The sequence below is a fragment of the Mixophyes fleayi genome, chromosome 3, assembly GCF_038048845.1.
Source record: "Mixophyes fleayi isolate aMixFle1 chromosome 3, aMixFle1.hap1, whole genome shotgun sequence".
Taxonomy (NCBI): Eukaryota; Metazoa; Chordata; class Amphibia; order Anura; family Limnodynastidae; genus Mixophyes; species Mixophyes fleayi.
In genome coordinates, this window is record NC_134404.1 from 299,307,681 (window position 1) to 299,327,622 (window position 19,942).

Consider the following 19,942-nt stretch of genomic DNA (forward strand, 5'->3'; position numbering starts at 1 on the left):
TATATTAAAGTATATGTAGTTGAATACAATAACATTACAACCCCTGTTGGTGTAATGGTCAAGCATCTGAATACTTTTGTCCATATAGTATATGTCACATAAAGTTAATAATAATCTGGTAGGGTAATGTGGGTAAGATATACATACACATCTACACAAGGTATAATTTTCTCCCTCACCTATAGGTCATAGGATAGGCCCTATGCACCTTATGGGCTGAGCAAGATGAATGTAGTGTGTTGTACTATGAAATAATTCTCAAGTGGGAACCCACTTGGTACCCTTTAATTTGTTGGGGGGACTGTATAGAGCAGGGGTGGGCAAACCTGTCCTCAAGGGCCATATCCAGTTCATGTTTTTAGGATTTCTGTCTGTAGAAACAGGTGGGATAATTACTGACCCAGCCAAATAGATTAACTCAGCTGTACATGATTAAAGAAATCCTAAAAACATGACCTGGATATGGCCCTTGAGGACAGGTTTGCCCACCCCTGGTATAGAGTAATTATTTAAACACTCCTTGAATACAGATTGATGTACTTAGTTTGTACTATACAAAATCTGTATTTATTCCATATGGCAAAAGTGACCCATTGTTCAAAATTGTTAGCACTCCCTTCCATCTATACAGTTATATTGGCTAGACAGGGCTCAGTGAGTAAATTGTAATTTCTTAATCCATAAATTATAATTATATTGTCAAGTTATTAAAAATAATGCATGTCTGTTAAATAGACATATATGACATACAGTGGTTATTTTTAAGTCCATTGATGTGTCTGCAATTTAACGCTAATACCATCAGAACTGAGCATTCATTTTTCCCAATCTATCACCATATGTGCCGTTAATATAGATTTAATTGTATAGCTGTAATATATTTCAACAGAGCTCAATTCAGTGCCGCTGCTCTATTTATATTCAGGGGCACAAGTATAGAAATGTATTAATATACTGTAACTACCCTTTGTGTATAATCACAGAGGGACCGATCATATGAACCTGAATCTGTTTTAAGCTCCCAGCAATGTTGCTGAAATTGAAATACTTACAACAACACTGCTCTGCTAGCTTTAGAAGAGGGAGCTATTACTCCCAGTCCTAACACCATTTGTGCCACTTATTAAAAATAAATTATATCATTATTGTATATTGCTGCAAATCTAATCTCAATGTTATACAATTGATATTCAAGAGCATCAGAATGGCAGCTCATTTACCAACTTATCTAAAATACTCCTTTGTATATATAACAGTAGGCCCTATTGTTTAAGGGATTTAGTCATATTTCTGAAGTGAAACTACCAAAATGTCAACAGTCAAAGGACAATGCCAGCAGCAGCCAACATTACAGAGAACAGTACAATAATTATTGTCAATGAAGCATGGTGAAGGTTCCTTGCAAGTTTGGGGCTGCAGTTCACCAAATGGAGGTTGGGGTTTTGGTCAGGATTAATGGTGTCCTCAATGCTGAGAAATATAGGCAGGTACTTATCCATCATGCAATACCATCAGGGAGGTGTCTGTTTGGCTCCAAATTAATTCTGTAGCAGGACAACGACCCCAAACATACAGCCAATGTCATTAAGAAGCATCTTCAGCGTAAAGTAGAACAAGGAGTCCTGGAAGTGATGATATGGCCCCACCGAGCCCTGATCTCAGCATCATCGAGTCTGATTACATGAAGAGACACAAGGACTTGAGCAAGGCTACATCCACAGAAGATCTGTGGTTAGTTCTCCAAGATGTTTGGAACAACCTCCTTGCAGAGTTCCTTCAAAAACTGTGTGCAAGTGGATTTGGAAGTATTGATGAATTGATGCTGCTTTGAAGGCATGGAAGGAATGGTTGGTCAAACCAAATATTGATTTGATTTAGATTTCTCTTCTGTTAATTCACTTTGCATTTTGTTAATTGAGAAAAATAAACTATTAATATTTCTATTTTAAAGAATGTGGCTCAATGCAATATCTGTAAAGCCACAAGCATAAATGACCAAGCAATTAAAAGCAAAACTCTGTATCTAAATAGTCAGAATCTCCATCTCAGAATTGGTGTGCAACATCTCCGGGAGAAACTAAATTTAGTGCTAGGAGCCGTCTCAGCCTTTGCAGTGGGATACGGAGAGGTGTACGAAGACATGTGTTGTCTGCTTTTCAGAACAATCTCACTGAGTTATGGGGACTTTGTGGATTAGATGGATTCTCTCCAGAGCTTGCCCATGAACGCATTTTCATTCTCTTTGAATTCTATATCATTTATTTATATAGCGCCACTAATTCTGCAGTGCTATTCACTCACATCAGTCCCTGCCCCATTGGAGCTTACAGTCTAAATTCCTTAACACACACGGATCAATTTGATAGCAGTCAATTAACCTACCAGAATGTTTTGGAGTGTGGGAGGAAACCGGAGCACAGAGCAGAAACCCAGGCAAACACAGGGAGAACATACAAACTCCACACAGATAAGGCCATGGTCAGGAATTGAACTCATGACTCCAGTGCTGTGATGCAGAAGTGCTAACCACTTAACCACTATTTGCACTTTCCACACTTCTAGACATGTCTGACACTTGTACATATCTACTGTGCTGAAGAATTACAAATATTAGCATTGCTTTCCATAATATGGATATGTATCAATCTGCATTTAACTGATAGGGGGGTGAATTGTGTTTGGTAGTGTCACTATATGCTGCTCTGTAAGACACTTTGCAAAGATACTGCCACCCAGACCCTCCGAACAGTGTTCAGAGGAGCTGGGTGTGGGTTAAGATGCCAAAAATTCAAACGCTGATCCTGACGGCAGCTATTCAGTGGCTGAATTACAAAGATGCCCCTGAAACTGAGCATCATAACAAAATGTTTTACACAAAACAATCTAACAAGATAAACAGCAAAGTCTAAAAGGTTTACATAGCATATAAATCACCAAAAACATATTTAGATGATACTTCCCCTAAATAAATATAACTTATTCATCCTCGAACATGTGTATTTATTTTAACGCTCATCTTGAATTTAAGTTCACTTACTGTGTGGAATCTCTGGGAAACAAAGATATATACTGATATATATTGAGTTAAAAAGGTCTTATCAGATGTTAAGGAGGCATTCCAGAGCATTTTGTTCTATGCTAAACTAATTTGCTTCCTTATTCACATTTATCTTACCAAGAGACACAGTTTTCTTTATTGTACAAACAAAATTCTTGCCATACATTGGGTTATTACATTAAGAAAACAAGAATGAAACAAAAGAGGGCAGATCAACATGACCCAGGTAATATTATACTGTCCACGATCCAACTTCAATTGAGATCTCAATCATCTAAAGCCGGTGGCCAGTCCACATCCACAGACTGGAAAAAAAAAAAAAAGAAGAGTTTAATAAACAAGACAAATGCAAGACTGTTACATATTTAAAATAAATACAACAGTCATATGTTTTAGTACAGCGCAGAAGGCCAGTGCAAGTTTGTACATTTGACTCACTAACGATTGCTGAAACCAGGAATTATGCCTCTCATATGGATTCATTTACAGATTATGAAATTTAACATAAGGTTTTTGTCTATTCTTTTGATCAGCTAAATAGCTATGTGATTATATTTTTATAGAATTTGAAATAACCAGATTTATAATTAACTTTTGATTGGCACTGTAATTGTAAGTGCTTCAGATACAAATAAAAATGAATTTTTTTTTTAATTTGAGATTAAATTCCTTTTTTTTTTCATTTGCCTCTTTGTCCAATTTTAAATCTCTATATTTTTTTTTTTAAAAAAAAAATTAGATCAGTTTTTTTCGCTTTCAAGTTAGTGAATAAAACATGTCAGCTTTTCAAAGCAGACCCTAAATTTTATCTCTTTGCTGTGTAGGTTTTCATTATACTTTAGATTGTTTACATGCGGTTTTGTTTTTGGTAACTAGGGGACCGTTACCTAATCTAGGAGCAGCATATTTAATATGCCTTTCAGTGTGGAAGCTATGAAAATGTAGTTACATTATTGTAGTTGAAACAGATGTCATCTATCAACCGCATTTACCAATATGACAAGTTAGGATTCAAGGCACAAATCGGATCTTTAAGTAGTGATCGATTTAGGAGCTTAGGTAATTTCAGTCCATGGGGACTAGGTTGAATTTACTTTAAAACTTGAAGTGAACTCTATATGTGCTCGCAGATATATGTATTTCCCCGCAGCTTCTATGGGTTCTAGTAAACCATTTGTACAAATAGAGGACAGAGAAGCTGTTATTTTTAATGAAGGAACAAGTTTTTACAGCATTATTGAGGAAACGGCATCTGAACAGAGGTTTCCATCCTGATTGACAGTGTCAATGATACAAATAGTAGATGTGTTGATAAGTCATGTAACTACAATAATAGAGGAAGAGAATTTAGCTAGAGACGCTGCAAAAGATCAGAAGGGAAATGCATGTCCTGACCTGAAGTTAATACTAAAGAAAACACAATTATGAGCATTTATGAATTAACAAAGCAGCTTTTCTAACATAAAGTAACAGTGTTAGGCAGTCCACATCCAAAAAGCTGGAATTAGTGAAAATTGCCCATGAATGCTTAGTGCATGAACAGTTACTCCCCCCTTCAGTACCATCAGTATTAGTAAACTAACTCATTCCGGAACGGTGTTGAGGATAAGGAAGAGATTGATACTTTATCCAAACATTTTATAATATGCTTGAAGATATCCAAAGAAGAAAGGATTAAGCTACTGGCTGGGAAACTATCAGGATGGGCTAGTGATACCTATAGAGAATTGTCAGTAGCATGGGCCAATTATAAAATAAAACAAGTGGTACTGGAGCAATAAATCACTCCAAAGAATTACCCCAAATCCTTTATGTTTCTTGTTAAAAGCCAGCAAAACACTCGGAAGGAGTTTATTAAAAAAAAAAAATACGACTAAGACTGAGCTTACAGAACTGAAGTTGTGGTTGTTGTATGAGAAGCCAGAAAGACCAAATAAAACTATATATATTGTATATAACAGAACTGTTACTGGGGCACTGTGCAACAAAAAGCCTGGAGTGCTTCAGGGACAGGGAGCCTTTATATTTTTCGGCCTATATAGGCACATCTTTATAGGAATTAGGAGCAGAACATTCTGTAAAACATCTGATTGTCCAGTGTATACATTCATTCTATACATCCCCAATAACTGTAGTCAAATTTAACATAGACAAACAAGGGAGATTGGATTTTCAAAGGATAAACACAAAGTACAGCATGAAAGTTAACAAACAACATTATATTACGCCCAATTGATACCCTTGAGGTTAATGGATATCATTCAGGGTTACAGTGGCAGCGACTTCAGAACTTTGTAAAACTCCCCCTATCTATTCCTCCTTCTCTCCCTCCCTCCCCTATGTCTCTCTGTCAGTTTACCCCACCCCTTAGATTGTACGCTCCTTTGAGCAGGGTCTTCTCTCCTCCTGTCTTCTCCACTTTTAACTCTGCTCGCCAGCTTCCCTGCCTTCCTCCTTGAGGACCCTCTTCTCCCGTCCCCTCTCGCTCCCTCCTCTTTCCCCTGGGGGTCTCCCTCTCATCCGTGCCCTCCCTCCTTGGGGCCGTTGTTGGCAGACGTTCCCCTCTTCCCGCCCCGCTAGCTGTGCCTTGAGCTCACTGAGTTACTGTGATTATTGTTTACTGTACTGTGCTCTCACCTCGTATTGTAATTTCGTTTGTCCCTGTATGGCGCCGCGGACACCTAGTGGCGCCCTATAAATAAAAATTATTATTATTAATAATAATAATAATAATAATAATAATAATAATAATAATAATAATAATAGGAATGGGTTTGGGGAAGGAATAGGCCAAAAGGAAGTAAGTGAAGAATATGAAGGTGGTGGGAGGTTTGGGAAGAGAAGGCAAGTGATCATATCTGCAGTGTCGCTCCTCTAGTGGAGTTCTATATGTGTTGTAAAAGCAAGTATGGGAAGTCCATTCATTCATTAATTTTTGCTATTTAGGTACTGGGTGAATTGATGGTGACATCAGAATTTTATATGTAGCTGGGGTTTTTTTTTTGTTTTTTTTTTTGACAGTTCACAGAATTTATTAGGTCTCCAATTAGTTTGCTTTTATTAGTGACTGGTAGTGGATAGTCAAATATTAAGTAAGAGGTTGCTAGATATTCCAAAGAGTGATTTTATACCACTGATCAATTTTGGCCCAGAGCTTTCCAATATATTATGGTGAGCTCCTCGAGCCTCTCTGTGGTGGAGACGTGGTACAAAGTTCTTTCTCGCTGGTACAGGTGTCCCTCTCAACTTAGCAAAATGCACCCGGGTGGCTCAGGGTAATGCTGGAGATGTGGCTCTGGGCAAGGGACCCCCCTTCCACATCTGGTGGTCATGGCCTGTCATAGCGTCCTTTTGGTGCAAGGTGAAAGCCACAGAGGACATTTTGGGTGTCAAGTCGGGCCGAATTCCTGGCTATTTAGTTTTGTAAACGTACATCGACATTTATCCATTGGTGGTCACCTGTGATCCCTGACATGCAGGAGTGGTTTAGACGGATAGATCTTTACAGGCTTATGGGCGACATTAACCTCTCTGGCAAAAATAAGGTCACTGAATATGCAACAATTTAAGAATTTAAATTAGTGGCTCGAATTTAAGAAATCTCTGTTTTACGGCACCCTCATGGATTCGGGCTAGGTCAACTTGCATGAAGCTCAGGGTGGAACACCAATACATGGGAAATTATACATATTGTACTTTCCCCTTGGGGCATTCTACCCCTTGTAATGTGATTTACAGACCTTGAGGAGTTGTCTCCCTTTACCTCCCACCGCCTTCTCTTCACCCTCCCCCCTAGTTCACAGGGATTTTAGGGTCATTCGTGTTCAATATGTCAATTCTAATGGGGTCAACAGATAAAAATGCCTCAGGGTCTAAGCTCAGTGTCCAGACAATACTGCCATGAACAGTGCTTCATTGACAACGAAATGGCTCAATTTCAAGCGCATTATGAAGGGAATACAACAATTACTGTGTAGTCACACTAAGTGTTAGAATGCAAATTTGTCTGGTAAACGCAGCTTTGTAAAAAAGAAAAACAAAACATTTTTACACAAATTGCATGTTACATGTGTTATTTTTACGCATCTTACAATAGAACAAAAATTGGCAGTCTTGCGCTCTTTACATAAATATTAGTGAAAAAGTACACCACCAACCTCCACATCCAGCTCTAGAATGTCCGCAGTGGTTTTCAATATTGACCCAATATTTGGAACCGTTCTTCCAAAGTCGCCATGTGCAAATTCTTTTATATAACTTTATATTTGTTAAGAAAGTAAATTTAGATGTTTAGAATGTACAATAAGAGTCAATACTTTGAAGACCCTGCCCTAGACGCAGAAACCTGTACAATGCATGAGCATTTATGACTGAACATGCCAGAGGTTTCCCTCAGGACTGTATGCTAGCGGTGGAAACAGCACTCACTAACTGTTTATTGAATAGCCCCAGCAACATATATAATGCAATGTTTTCAGACTTAACTTTACCTTAATCAAATCGAGTTGTTTGCAAATGAGCTCTAGTTGTTTCTACTTTTCTGTACATTGGGGCATGTGACCCAGAATTGAGTACCAAAAACACAGAGTGCTGTTCACTTGTATTTCATGGTTTGATATATGAAAAACATTCAAAGAGCATCAGTTTTCTTGTTAGTAGAGTAACATTTACATGATTCATATAGGTTTGTACATTCAGGTCTAATTTACTTTGAAGTCCCCAGGGCCTCAACATGAAGTAACACTTATGAGCAAACATTTATTCTTTGAAGCAAATATGGTGCTTTTCTGATCTAAAATGGACTAGGAGAAACAGATTTTATGCAACTATAGAATTCAGATTTTCTCCCAGAAACCAAGTAAACATGTGAATGGATGGCCAAGAAAGAAGGCATAGTTAGAAGAACAGCCCTATCCTCATGAAAAATAAGGAGAGAAGACTTGCATGGTAATGCTGCAAGCTCAGGAACTCTTCTAGTAGACGAGATGGCTAAGAGGAACGTTTTTCAAAGTCAAAAACTTTAAATCCGCAGTGTCCAAGGGTTCAAAGGGGGAATGTTGTAAAGCATTTAACACAAAGTTTAAATCCCACGGTACAGCCAGAGGAACAAACAGGGGCTGAACATGAAGTACCCACTGAAGGAAAGTTTGAACATCAGGCATGAGAGCAAGTCTTCTTGGAAAGAAAACTGAAAGAGCCGACACCTGACCCTTAAGTGCAAACCAGCATCCATCCCATCCTGCAAGAACATAGGCAACCTAGACAACCAAATGAAGAGGCAGGATACCCCTTCTTTTCACACCAGGTAATATATGTCCCCCAGATATGATGATATATTTTAATCGAACCTGGTTTGCGAGTGCGAAGCATGGTCTGCACCATGCGCTCAGACAACCCCTTACTGCGAAGGATCATGGCTTCAGCAGCCAAGGCGTGAAAGCCAGAGGTTCTAAACAGAGTTGATAAAACGGTCCTTGTAGTAGCAGACGCCATAACAGACCCAATGGAGAGACTGTTTGTGTACCAAGCCCTTTTGGGGCCAACCTGGGGCCATCAGAATGACCAGAACACCCTCTCTCTTTACCTTTTTTAAGACCCTCGGAAGCATGGCTACCAGTGGGAACAAACATGGATTTTACTGAAACAGCCAGAAGATATCTCGCTCGGGAGCAGAAGAGCTGGACTTTGTGGTTCAACAGAGAATAAATCATGTCGTCTGGTTGACCCCACCTAACTACTAACTCGCAAAATACCTCCAGGTGGAGGGACCATTTGCTGGGATGCAGAGTCTGCCTGCTGAGAAAATTTGCTTCCCAATTTTCCACCCCTGGGATAAAAATTTACATGACAGCTTGAATGTGAGTCTCAGCCCACCGAAAGATCCTGTGCATCTCTCGCATGGCTGAAGGACTCTTGGTACCTTCCTGGTGATTAAGGTATGCCACTTGCTGAGACATTATATTTTCACTGATTTTCCCTGCAGCAAACTTTGTGCGCTGCTCAGAGCACAGAACAATGCTTGCAGTTTCAACACATTAATTGGAAGTTTGGATTCTTTCTGTGTCCAAAGACCCTGAAAGCGGATGTGAAGATAGACGGCAACCCAATCCCAAAGGCTGGCATCCGTTGCAACCAAGCTCCAATCCCAGATCGAGAAGTGTCAACCCCTGCAGATATTGTTTTTCTGCAGCCACCAAAGGAGCGACTGACACAGTTCGGGAGAAAGACGGAACATAAGACCGGACAGATTCATGTGGATCTGTTCCACTTTGAAAGGAGTTCTAGCTAAAACTCCAGTGCATAAAACTGAGCAAACTGGACTGAGTCGAAAGTCGATACCAACTTGCCCGGAACCTTCATACAGAAGTGTACAGAGGTTTGTTTGACAGCCAACAGAGATCTTACCATCTTCTGTAAAGCCTGAATCTTGTCCGGAGACAAGAACACCCACTGTTGTTGGGTGTCGAACAAAAGTCCCAAAAAGATCATCCACTGGGTCGGAATCAACTTGGGTTTCTTGAAGTTGAGTAAACAACCATGGGACAACAGAGTCTGGACCATTACCTGGATATGAGACAGGAGTACTGCTGAGGACTCTGCCTTTAGAAGAAGATCGTCCAGGTAAGGGATGACTGTAATCCCCTTGGACCGCAACAGCGCAGCCATGACCTTTCTGATCTTGGGGAAGAAATTGGTAGTGAACTGACTGAAGAGAAAACCTGAGGAGGGACTGATGACCTTCATAGATGGGAACATGCAGATAGGCATTCTTGATGTCTAGAGTCACCATGAATTTCCCTTGTTCTATACTGTGAATCACTAAGCGCAAATACTCCATCTTGAAACTGGGCACCATGACTTGGGTGTTCAAAGATTTCATATTCAGAATCGGCCTGAACTAACATTGGGGATTTGGAACACGAAACAGGTTGGAATAAAACTCCAAGCCTTTTTGAAATTCCTGAATCGGAAGAAATCAGGGAGGCTTCTCACAGAACCAGTCGCTTTCTTGGACAAGTGGGAAGCTCCGTGGAAAAGAAATGCCTAGTAGGATAACAGAGGTGATCAATCATGTACCCCCGATTGCTGAATAGGAGAAGACAAGCTACACATCACAAAATACTAAAGGGTCTCCGGCGCTAATAGGCAATAAAACAAACAAATGAATATATATAGGACATCAAGTGCAGCAAATCAAACAGAGGAAGTGCAAATCCTCTAAATAGATACAGAAACAGAAAAGCAGATTGCGCATAAGATGTCCTAAATAAAGAGAGATACAGTATGGTAATAAGACCAAACCAATAATGGATATAAATTGATATTTACTAAGTATACAGATGGTTAAAACAATTTAATACATGTACCAATATAACACATGATCCAGTGCACAGGCTCAATGACCCTTAGAAAAAAAAACACAAAATGTGTTTTATATTCCACAGAACTGTCCTAGAACAATTGGATAAAAAATGTTAGACAAAAGATGTATACAAAGGCTCCGTAATGTCAAATCACAACATAGCTTCAGATGACAACTTGCCACATACTGAATAAAGCGATGGGGGTGATTAATTATACACCTCTTTAGTGTTGGTTATATCGCATTCATATGGCAGCGGTAAATTGCAAGTATAAAAAGTGTATCCGTCTTGCATATCTTAATGTAGCCAAAATAGAATGAATCCAGCCATAGATAAAGGGGTCAAGCTTACCCGCCTCGACAGTCCAGATTGAAAATGTAAGTCCGCCGTCTGAGCTGCTAGGCGGTCAAAACGAAACTTGAATATTGGTGCACACCAGTGAATCTGTCCGGACAACCACAGACTTAGGTGGAAGGTTCCTTGAAAGAGCTTTGTAACTATAAAGAACGCCTCTGGAGACAATGTAACAAGGGTCTTCACAATAAATGAGGCCAGAGAGAAAGAGTATAATTACTCCGTGGAGCCAGCAAAACCTTGCGACGCGTTTCGTCTGTCAAAGCAGACTTTTTCAAGCAATAAGCTGACTCTCTCTTCACTTGGTATTTATTGGGTAAGAAAAGAGGGAGGAAATACCTCATCAAGTTAATAGCGACCACATGTAGATGTTTTTAGACAATATGTTCACTCATTGATAAGGCTCACATCCTTATGTCATTGTAGCCAAATGCATTCATAGTAATATAGACACATAAGGATATTGTGTCAAAAAATATAAAAATAGTTTAAAAATGAACATAAATTCACCTGCATAGGTCTATTAGTGAGCCTGTGCACACAAACATCCATGTACATTTAGGATACAAAATTTCTTCTAAAATAGGTCAGTTATTAAACCTGTGCACATACAAAACAACAAGATTATAATAATATTATATATACATACATAATGGAAAACCATTAGTATCTTATCATCATTGTTCTCATCCTAAAATACAAATGTAAATATAAAAACAAATAAAACAAATAAAACAAAACACAAATAAGACCTGGAGTAAAGGAATTGTAGCTGATTACTGAATATGTCACTAACCAAAGATTCTATGTCTAGCATTATGGTCTTAAGACAGAAAACAAAACTATAAATACCAATCATTGAATTCCATGGTTTCATTAAGGCCATCTGGAAACATGGTTTGCAGTTTGAACATCCATGAGACTTCGCTTTTACAAAGTCTCTTAAATCTATCTCCTCCTCTTTGTGTATAATCAATTTTCTCAACCCCAGTAACTAATAAGCCCTGAGGATTGTTATTGTGGTTCTCACAAAAATGTCTGGACACACTATGATTTTGTATGCCCTTAAGGATGTTTAATCTATGTTCTCTGAACCGGCATTTCAGAGAGCGAGTAGTTCTACCTACGTACTGGAGCCCACATGGGCACTCCAGCACGTAGATGACATAGGTAGTGTCACAATTGATGAACTGAGAGATAGAATGTACAGACCCATTACTATTAGACTTGATACTAGAAGAACCTTTACTGACAAAATCACAGGTGAGATATCTTCTTCCCACATTTAAAACAACCCAAGGGTTTCGATGGCAACCAGGATGGATCTTCAATTTTTCTCTTTTTAGTATTCAGGACACTAGGGGCCAATAGGTTCTGTAAATTACTATTTTTCTTGTATACAATTCTAGGAGTCTGTTCAAGAACATCATTAAAAATAGTATCTTGTTGCAAAATCCTATAGTTATTCTTAATGATCTTACTGATCATATAGGATTTGTTATTGAATTTAGAGATATAAATTAAGGAATTATTTGGATTGTTATCTTTCCTTTTATCCCTACTTTCATTTCCACTTCCATTTCTGTTCATGTTGCTATCATTATTATAAACTTTATTTACATTTTTAGATGCTTCGCCAGACTCGTTTTTTTTATTATTATTATTATGTGGGGTCAACAAATCTTGTCTATCTTTCTTAGGTGCAAAATTTCGTGCCTCATTAACCAAATCTAGGGGATATCCTCTTGTTACAAAGTTGTTAGTCATCTCCTGTGATTGTGTAATAAAATCTTCGTCTTTCGTACAATTACGTCTCACTCTGCATAATTGCCCTTTGGGGATATTCTTTATCCATGGTTTATGATGTGCACTTTTATAGTGTAGATATGTATTTGCATCTACTGGTTTGTTGTAATTTGTACAAACAATTTTGTTATTAATCTCATCAGCTGAGTGTGTGATATCTAGGAAATTAACAGATGAATAACTAAATTGATGCGTAAAGGATAAATTATACTCATTTGTATTTAAAAATGCAACAAAATCCACCGCTAATTGTGCACCCCCTTCCCAAATAATAAACAAATTTATTGTGAAGACCCTTGTTACATTGTCTCCAGAGGCGTTCTTTATAGTTACAAAGCTCTTTCAAGGAACCTTCCACCTAAGTCTGTGGTTGTCCGGACAGATTCACTGGTGTGCACCAATATTCAAGTTTCGTTTTGACCGCCTAGCAGCTCAGACGGCGGACTTACATTTTCAATCTGGACTGTCGAGGCGGGTAAGCTTGACCCCTTTATCTATGGCTGGATTCATTCTATTTTGGCTACATTAAGATATGCAAGACGGATACACTTTTTATACTTGCAATTTACCGCTGCCATATGAATGCGATATAACCAACACTAAAGAGGTGTATAATTAATCACCCCCATCGCTTTATTCAGTATGTGGCAAGTTGTCATCTGAAGCTATGTTGTGATTTGACATTACGGAGCCTTTGTATACATCTTTTGTCTAACATTTTTTATCCAATTGTTCTAGGACAGTTCTGTGGAATATAAAACACATTTTGTGTTTTTTTTTCTAAGGGTCATTGAGCCTGTGCACTGGATCATGTGTTATATTGGTACATGTATTAAATTGTTTTAACCATCTGTATACTTAGTAAATATCAATTTATATCCATTATTGGTTTGGTCTTATTACCATACTGTATCTCTCTTTATTAAGGACATCTTATGCGCAATCTGCTTTTCTGAAGCTACACATCACGCCAGACCCTGGAGGAACAGAAATCCCATCACGCCAACTGCTTGTCTACTGAATTAGCTGCTGGACGTCGAGCAGACCAGCCCTGACAAACCACCTCTAGGAGCGGATGACTGACTTGTGGAGTACTGCCCACGAGATCTGCCTGAAGATCATAAGGACTGGAACCTGGACATCTTGGGTTTTGTAGCATTAACAGGAAGAAACGGTACTCTTACCTTCTTTTGCATGAATGATGATGGTGTCAAGCTCAGGGCCAAACAAAACACCCACCAAAAAGGAAAGTGTTTCAAGAACCTTTTTAGACCACATTGGCCTCCCAGGACTTAAGCCAGAGAGTCCAATGAGCAGAGACCACAGAGGCAGAGATCTGTGACTCAATCAGTCTCTTGTCCAGTGCTGCAACCCCCCAAGTAATCCGTGGCTCTCTGAATTTATTCCACCTAAGAAGGCAATTCAGAATATGGTTGTTTGGATAACAAACACTCAGACAGCTGTTCGGACCAATGCTCAACAGTTTTGTTAACCCATGCAGACGCCAAAGCAGGCTACAAGGAAGCACCCGCCTCTCACCCTCCTCTTCGGAAGAACAGTTAAGGGCACTGCCAATTCCCTGCGCTTATGGGAGGAGGATGGTGTAGCTGACTCTAATGAGGAAAGATGAAAGAAAACCTTCCCAGGCCGGATACACAGAATCCGCCATCAGAGGTCCAGCTGGACACTGGCTTAGTGACCCAGGAATAGAATTCACCTCACTCACAACAGTGGCAAGGGGATTTGGAGAAAAAGCGTCAACTGATAGAGATCGCTCCAATTGCGCAAGCTCAGCCTCAGTATTGGTCAGCGACCGAACCCAGAAACTACGTGCGATCCCCATATTGGCAGGCTGCGCACAAAGTGTCCGCGCCTGACAGTTCGGATGGCAGCTTAGAGTTACAGATGGCACAAATTAACTTCATCATTGAAGTCACCCCAGCCTGAACCCTCAAGGATCTGAAATGTTACACACAGATGGGACAAAACACATTGAAAAAAACAGAGTGAAAAAGACAAACAGCACACAATCAAAGCACAGAAAGTGAGCCTGCTAAACAGCCAAAGAGCCTCAAAAGTCTAAGGTTATAAATCACTGAGAAAAAAACCCACTCCATAAGATGTTACCTTACAAGACAAAGAAAAGCTGGAGCTCCAAAATGGCTGCCTATTCTGGTGTCTGCAGACGAGGAGTGAGAGACCACCAGGGAGGAAGTGCAGGAAGATGGAAGAAGCAACTCCCCACCCCAAGCCCAGTACTGTATTGACACTATGTCCTAAGTGTTCCCCAATTGGATGTGGGAGAAATAGTTGTGTGTGTGTGTGTGTGTGTGTGTGTGTGTGTGTGTGTGTATATATATGTATATATATATATATATATATATATATATATATATATATATATATATATATATTTTTTTTTTTTTTTAAATGACTGTGCTTCAAAATATCTATAAATTAAGATTATCAATCCTTTTGATCAGACAACACTTTACAAATAATGTGTTATTAAGGTCAAAAAGGGCAAGCTGCCTGCAACCTTATTTTGGCGATTTTTCCATTTAAAAAAATGGTGGTAGCAGAAACACTACAATTTCTGTTACGTTGGTTAAGATTGTAGTGGTGTTTTCCAACAGAAAGTAATAGGCTGCATGATCTGTAGCTAAAGGAAAATCATTGATCAAAAATTGTAAGGAATTCAGTGTGAGGTCATGAAGTATTTCCTGCTACTCACGCCTCTACAAAAAAAAAAAAAAAAAAAAAAAAAAAAAAAAGAAGAAAGGGAGGGGAGGGGGAAAGGGGATAACACGCGCATTCAGCACTGTGTGCGCATAGAGGAATTTCTACATTTCGCTTATTATTAAAAAAACTGGTTGGTTGAGATTTAATCTCCCGTAACTAACTGGTGCAAAGATCACTGAGATTCAGGGCTTTTTTTAGTTTTGTTTTTTATTCATATTGGAATGTCCATTGTAGTTTACCGGGAAATTCCTGAAATGCTGTTGTCTGATCCTCTGGGGCGTATTTAATTGTTAGCGGTAACGCTGATAAACGAGCGCTCAAAAAATCTAAACGGTAATATTTTTTGAGCGCTCGTTTTTTAGCGTTAACGCTAACAATTGAATACGCCCCTTATAGTCTGCGCACTTCACTTATCATTATCTCTTGCTCCTCTTCATATACACTAGTTGTCATTATTATTATTCATCTTTGAATTTTTACCATATGCCCTCCATGAATTGGCAGGAAATTAAATTAACAAGCATGCAAAATACAAAAGTGCAAAGCCCTTCCGCATTTCAGGAGTGGTGGGGATTAAATTGTCCAACCCAAACTTGATGACGCCAAGGTGGAAAGACAGTTGTGCCACTCAACATTCTAGGGGTGTGGACCAGGGGTGAACCACCGCCTCTGCCACTGCTCATAGCGTAAAGAACATGGTCCAGGCTGATTCATGTGAGAGGCAAGAAAGTGAGCCTGGACAGAGAGCTGGTTTATGTTTGCCAACAGCTCTTGCACAAGTGATTTCTAAGCAAACTAAATGTCCTGCATTGTTCCTGTGAGGCACCTATACTTACTGTATCCATGCAAGTTACACATACGAGCTAGAACTCTAATCCATCCACTGACTGGCTATTCAGTGTTGAATCCAGCGTACTGATACAATGCACTGCATGTTACCCAGCATTCCTGATTCAATGTAAACAGCCAGAATTACCAGCAAAGAGGTGCTGCAGCAGTAAAACACACCACCCAGGAGCAAACTGTTTCAGATGTAGTGAAGAAGCCTGGTGGTGGCAGTGACTATTCTTCTACAACAGGGGGCACCTCTTTGGTGTGCAGTTGGTGAGGGTCAGGTGGACAAGCATCACCAGTAAGAGAGGTCAGTAATGGCAGGTACTGACTAAGCAAAAGCCAAAATCGATCTGTAAAACCCTTCCCGACATGGTGGCAAAATAAACTTATCCTCAAACGTGCATTTATACAAAATGGAACTAAAACTGATGAAGCAAATATTTTTATTGTCTGTCAAGCACCAGAATCGTAGCTTCTCAAGTGCAAATCTTTCCCTTGAGCAGACTAAATTCTAAACTGTATGTTCCCAATAATGCTCACCAGTATTACACTAATCATTGATGAAGTCCATACAGCTCTATGGATGAAACATGTTGGATAGAGCACATTAGTGTATATTAACGTGCTCTACCCAACATGTTTCTCAACTAAACTGCTGCTTGTGTGCAGGACTTACATTCATATAGATGCCACTATCTTTCATTATTGATATATGTCATTAAATTATCATAGAAAATCAAATAAGTTTTCTTCTGTAGTTAAGAAAGGATACGTCCCAGCTTGTGTCTTTAAATATAGTCTGAAATGGTGTTCATCTACATACTCCGTTTTCATAGTGTGAATAACGCGACATCTTGAAGCTAGCGGCCGGCGGTGAAGTACACGAAGAGGAGTTTTCTGTATGAGCTTCACCTCCTGTGAGAAACATTCAGTTACTGCAATGTGATCATATAATTGTATTATGGCAAACTTACCAAAGTTTCCTTAGCATCTTTCTAATCAAAATGATTCCTTAATTAGAATCTTTGTATTTCTTGTTCAGCATCAAAAACACAATAATATTAAACTTATGGATTCCTTCCACAACAGGAAACCAAACAAGGGTAAAAATTAAATCTACTGTTTCATATTAAAAAAAAACAAAAAACGGTATACCTACAGCGCTGGCATCACCAACACTGTCAGCAATATCATTAATGTTTGCTGGACCATTTTAAAAAAAATAAAATAAAAAAAGAACAGTTTGTGTTTTAACACAGAGAACCAGATGTGATATGGATATGGGGTTTTGGTGATGAGGGGCTACTGTGACCTATTCTCTAGAGCAAAAAAATGGAAAAATGAAAGCGACAGGTACATGAAATTTAAATCAATAAGCAATTTCCACACACAAAAAAAGAACAATAACATAGCTATAAAATTAACGATCATGGCACTAAACTTATATACATAAGTAGACAATCATTATGGATCTTCTGTCAATGTACAGAAAATAGAATTTGTTTTATGTATTAAACTCTCAAGTTTATCACGTAATTTAAAATGTTAACTCCAGTCAAGAATGATGTTGTCCAATTGAAATCATTATGCTGGTTGTTACAATTTATTTGGTAAGCTGGCAACAATTAGCTCTGGAGGGTCCAGTCTTTTAAAATGTAAGATACTTTTCATCAAGTAAATCTTATATTACATCTAAAATAATGATCAAAACATTTTTTTTTACTTTAATTTATGATATAATTAAGACTAGATGTGTTATCTGTTGAAGTAATATACCAATATAATACTGAACTTGTCCTAAAAAGAATATACTTTTACACTTCATCAGTTATTTATATAGCGCCACTAATTCCGCAGCGCTGTACAGAGAACTCACTCACATCAGTCCCTGCCCTATTGGAGCCTACAGTTTAAATTCCCTAACACAGACAGAGACAGACTAGGGTCAATTTTGATAGCAGCCCAATTAACCTACTAGTATGTTTTTGCAGTGTGGAAGGAAACCGGAGCACCCGGAGGAAACCCACGCAAACACAGGGAGAACATACAAACTCCACACAGATAAGGCCGTGGTCGGGAATCGAACTCATGACCGAAGTGCTGTAGTAGGCAGAAATGCTAACCACTAGGCCACTTAGCGTACGAAAGGGATCATGTTCACAAGAGTGATACCCAAAATAAATGTACATCAAAATCCTGAAATCTTCAAAATCCCCCAGCACTGAAAGGGTTTTCAAAATAAATAAATAAATATAAATATATATATATATATATATATATATATATATATATATATATATATATATATATATATATATATATATATATATATACACACACACACACACACATACATACACACACACACATACATACATAAATATACATACACATACACACGTTTATTTATGATCACTCTCCTTTAACAATTGACGAACAATTAAAGGTAACCCTTCCTTAACCTTGTCAGAGCAAGAAGCTTGTAATACACTGTTCTGTATTAAGTTTAATAGACAGAAAATTAACAGCAAACCTTGGAATTATCTAGAACTTCTAAGCCTTCTTTCAAGATGGGTTTCTCTGTCCATATTAGTGCGCTGTAACACTTTGTCTTCTCCTCTTCTCCTTCCTTCATGTGTGCCACTGCTTCCCTTAAAACAGAACAAATATGTTGTTTTTTTGTATTATATCTCTTTTATATAAGAAACCTGACAATTTTGACAAGCGATTGAACACTTTGAACCGGTCAATGTCTTGTGTACGTAGCCCACCCTCCACATACCACATGATAGGGCAGTCACATGTGTGCAGAGTTGCAAGAGGCAGACAGAAGATCCTGCCTCTCCAACACTGCGTGGATGGAACAAGGTAAGTGTAAGGGAAGGAAGGGGTAGTTATCTAACTATATGTGTGGGGAAAGGGAGGGGTGGGTATCTTACTACTATGTGTGAGGGAAGGGAAAGCAGGTCTTATTATAATGTGCGAGGGAAGGGATGGGTGGGTGGCTCTTAATTTAATGTGGGAGGTAGGCTATTAATGTAATGGTAGAGTGTGGGTGGGGGCTAATTTAAAGGGTGCTATTTTATTTGTGTGGTGATGGTGGGGCTATTTAATTGAATAGTGGTGCCTATTAATTTAAGATATGGTGATGGGAACTTTAATTTAGTGCTGGGGTGGTATGGGGGTAATATTATTTTAATATCGGGCTAGAGTTTGAGAAGAATTAGGTTTATCTCTTAAATGTGAATATGAATTATTTAATGGTAATGATGGCTGCAGGTATATTTATTAAACATAAATGCTATTAATTCATTGCCTGTGTGGGGGTCTCCACTGTAATTTGGGTTGAAGGTAGGCTTTTAATTAAATGATGGACTGTGGGTCGGAGCTAATTATTTAATGGTGGGTGCAATTAATTTATTTATGGGCCTATTAATATAAGGTGAAGTGACGGAACCTTTAATTTAATGTCGGGTGGATTAGGGCTATTAAGTGAATGTGGGGCTGAGTTTGGGGAGGACGACTATTTATTAAATGTGAATATGAATTATTTAATGCCAGGGATGGTTGTGGGAAATAGTTATATTTATTAAACTTAAACGCTAATAATTTATTGCTGGGGCTGTTTGGAGGGAAATAGATCTATTTTACTAAATGTGAATACTTGTATTTTAAGGTTGTGGCTGGAGGGAGGCCTAATTATTAAATGTTAGTGGTATTGATTTAATGCCAGGGATGGTAAAAGTTTTCTGAATTTCATGTGCCCATTTTTTTTTCTTGCCAA

The 19,942-nt window shown here is 38.6% G+C and overlaps 1 protein-coding gene across 1 annotated transcript in view; it reads right to left on the reverse strand.

Annotated features, from left to right (window-relative positions):
- Positions 1-1,265: 1,265 nt before the first annotated feature.
- The window catches only part of PUS10 (pseudouridine synthase 10), a 78,365-nt gene continuing 59,688 nt past the window's right edge, over positions 1,266-19,942 (reverse strand). Inside the window, exons 15-18 of the mRNA XM_075203861.1 lie at positions 18,692-18,809; positions 16,931-17,073; positions 7,216-7,315; positions 1,266-3,363 (exon numbers count right to left, since the gene is read on the reverse strand). Coding sequence (XP_075059962.1) covers positions 3,325-3,363; positions 7,216-7,315; positions 16,931-17,073; positions 18,692-18,809 — 400 coding nt within the window. The 3' untranslated portion in view covers positions 1,266-3,324. The remainder of the gene's footprint in view (positions 3,364-7,215; positions 7,316-16,930; positions 17,074-18,691; positions 18,810-19,942) is intronic.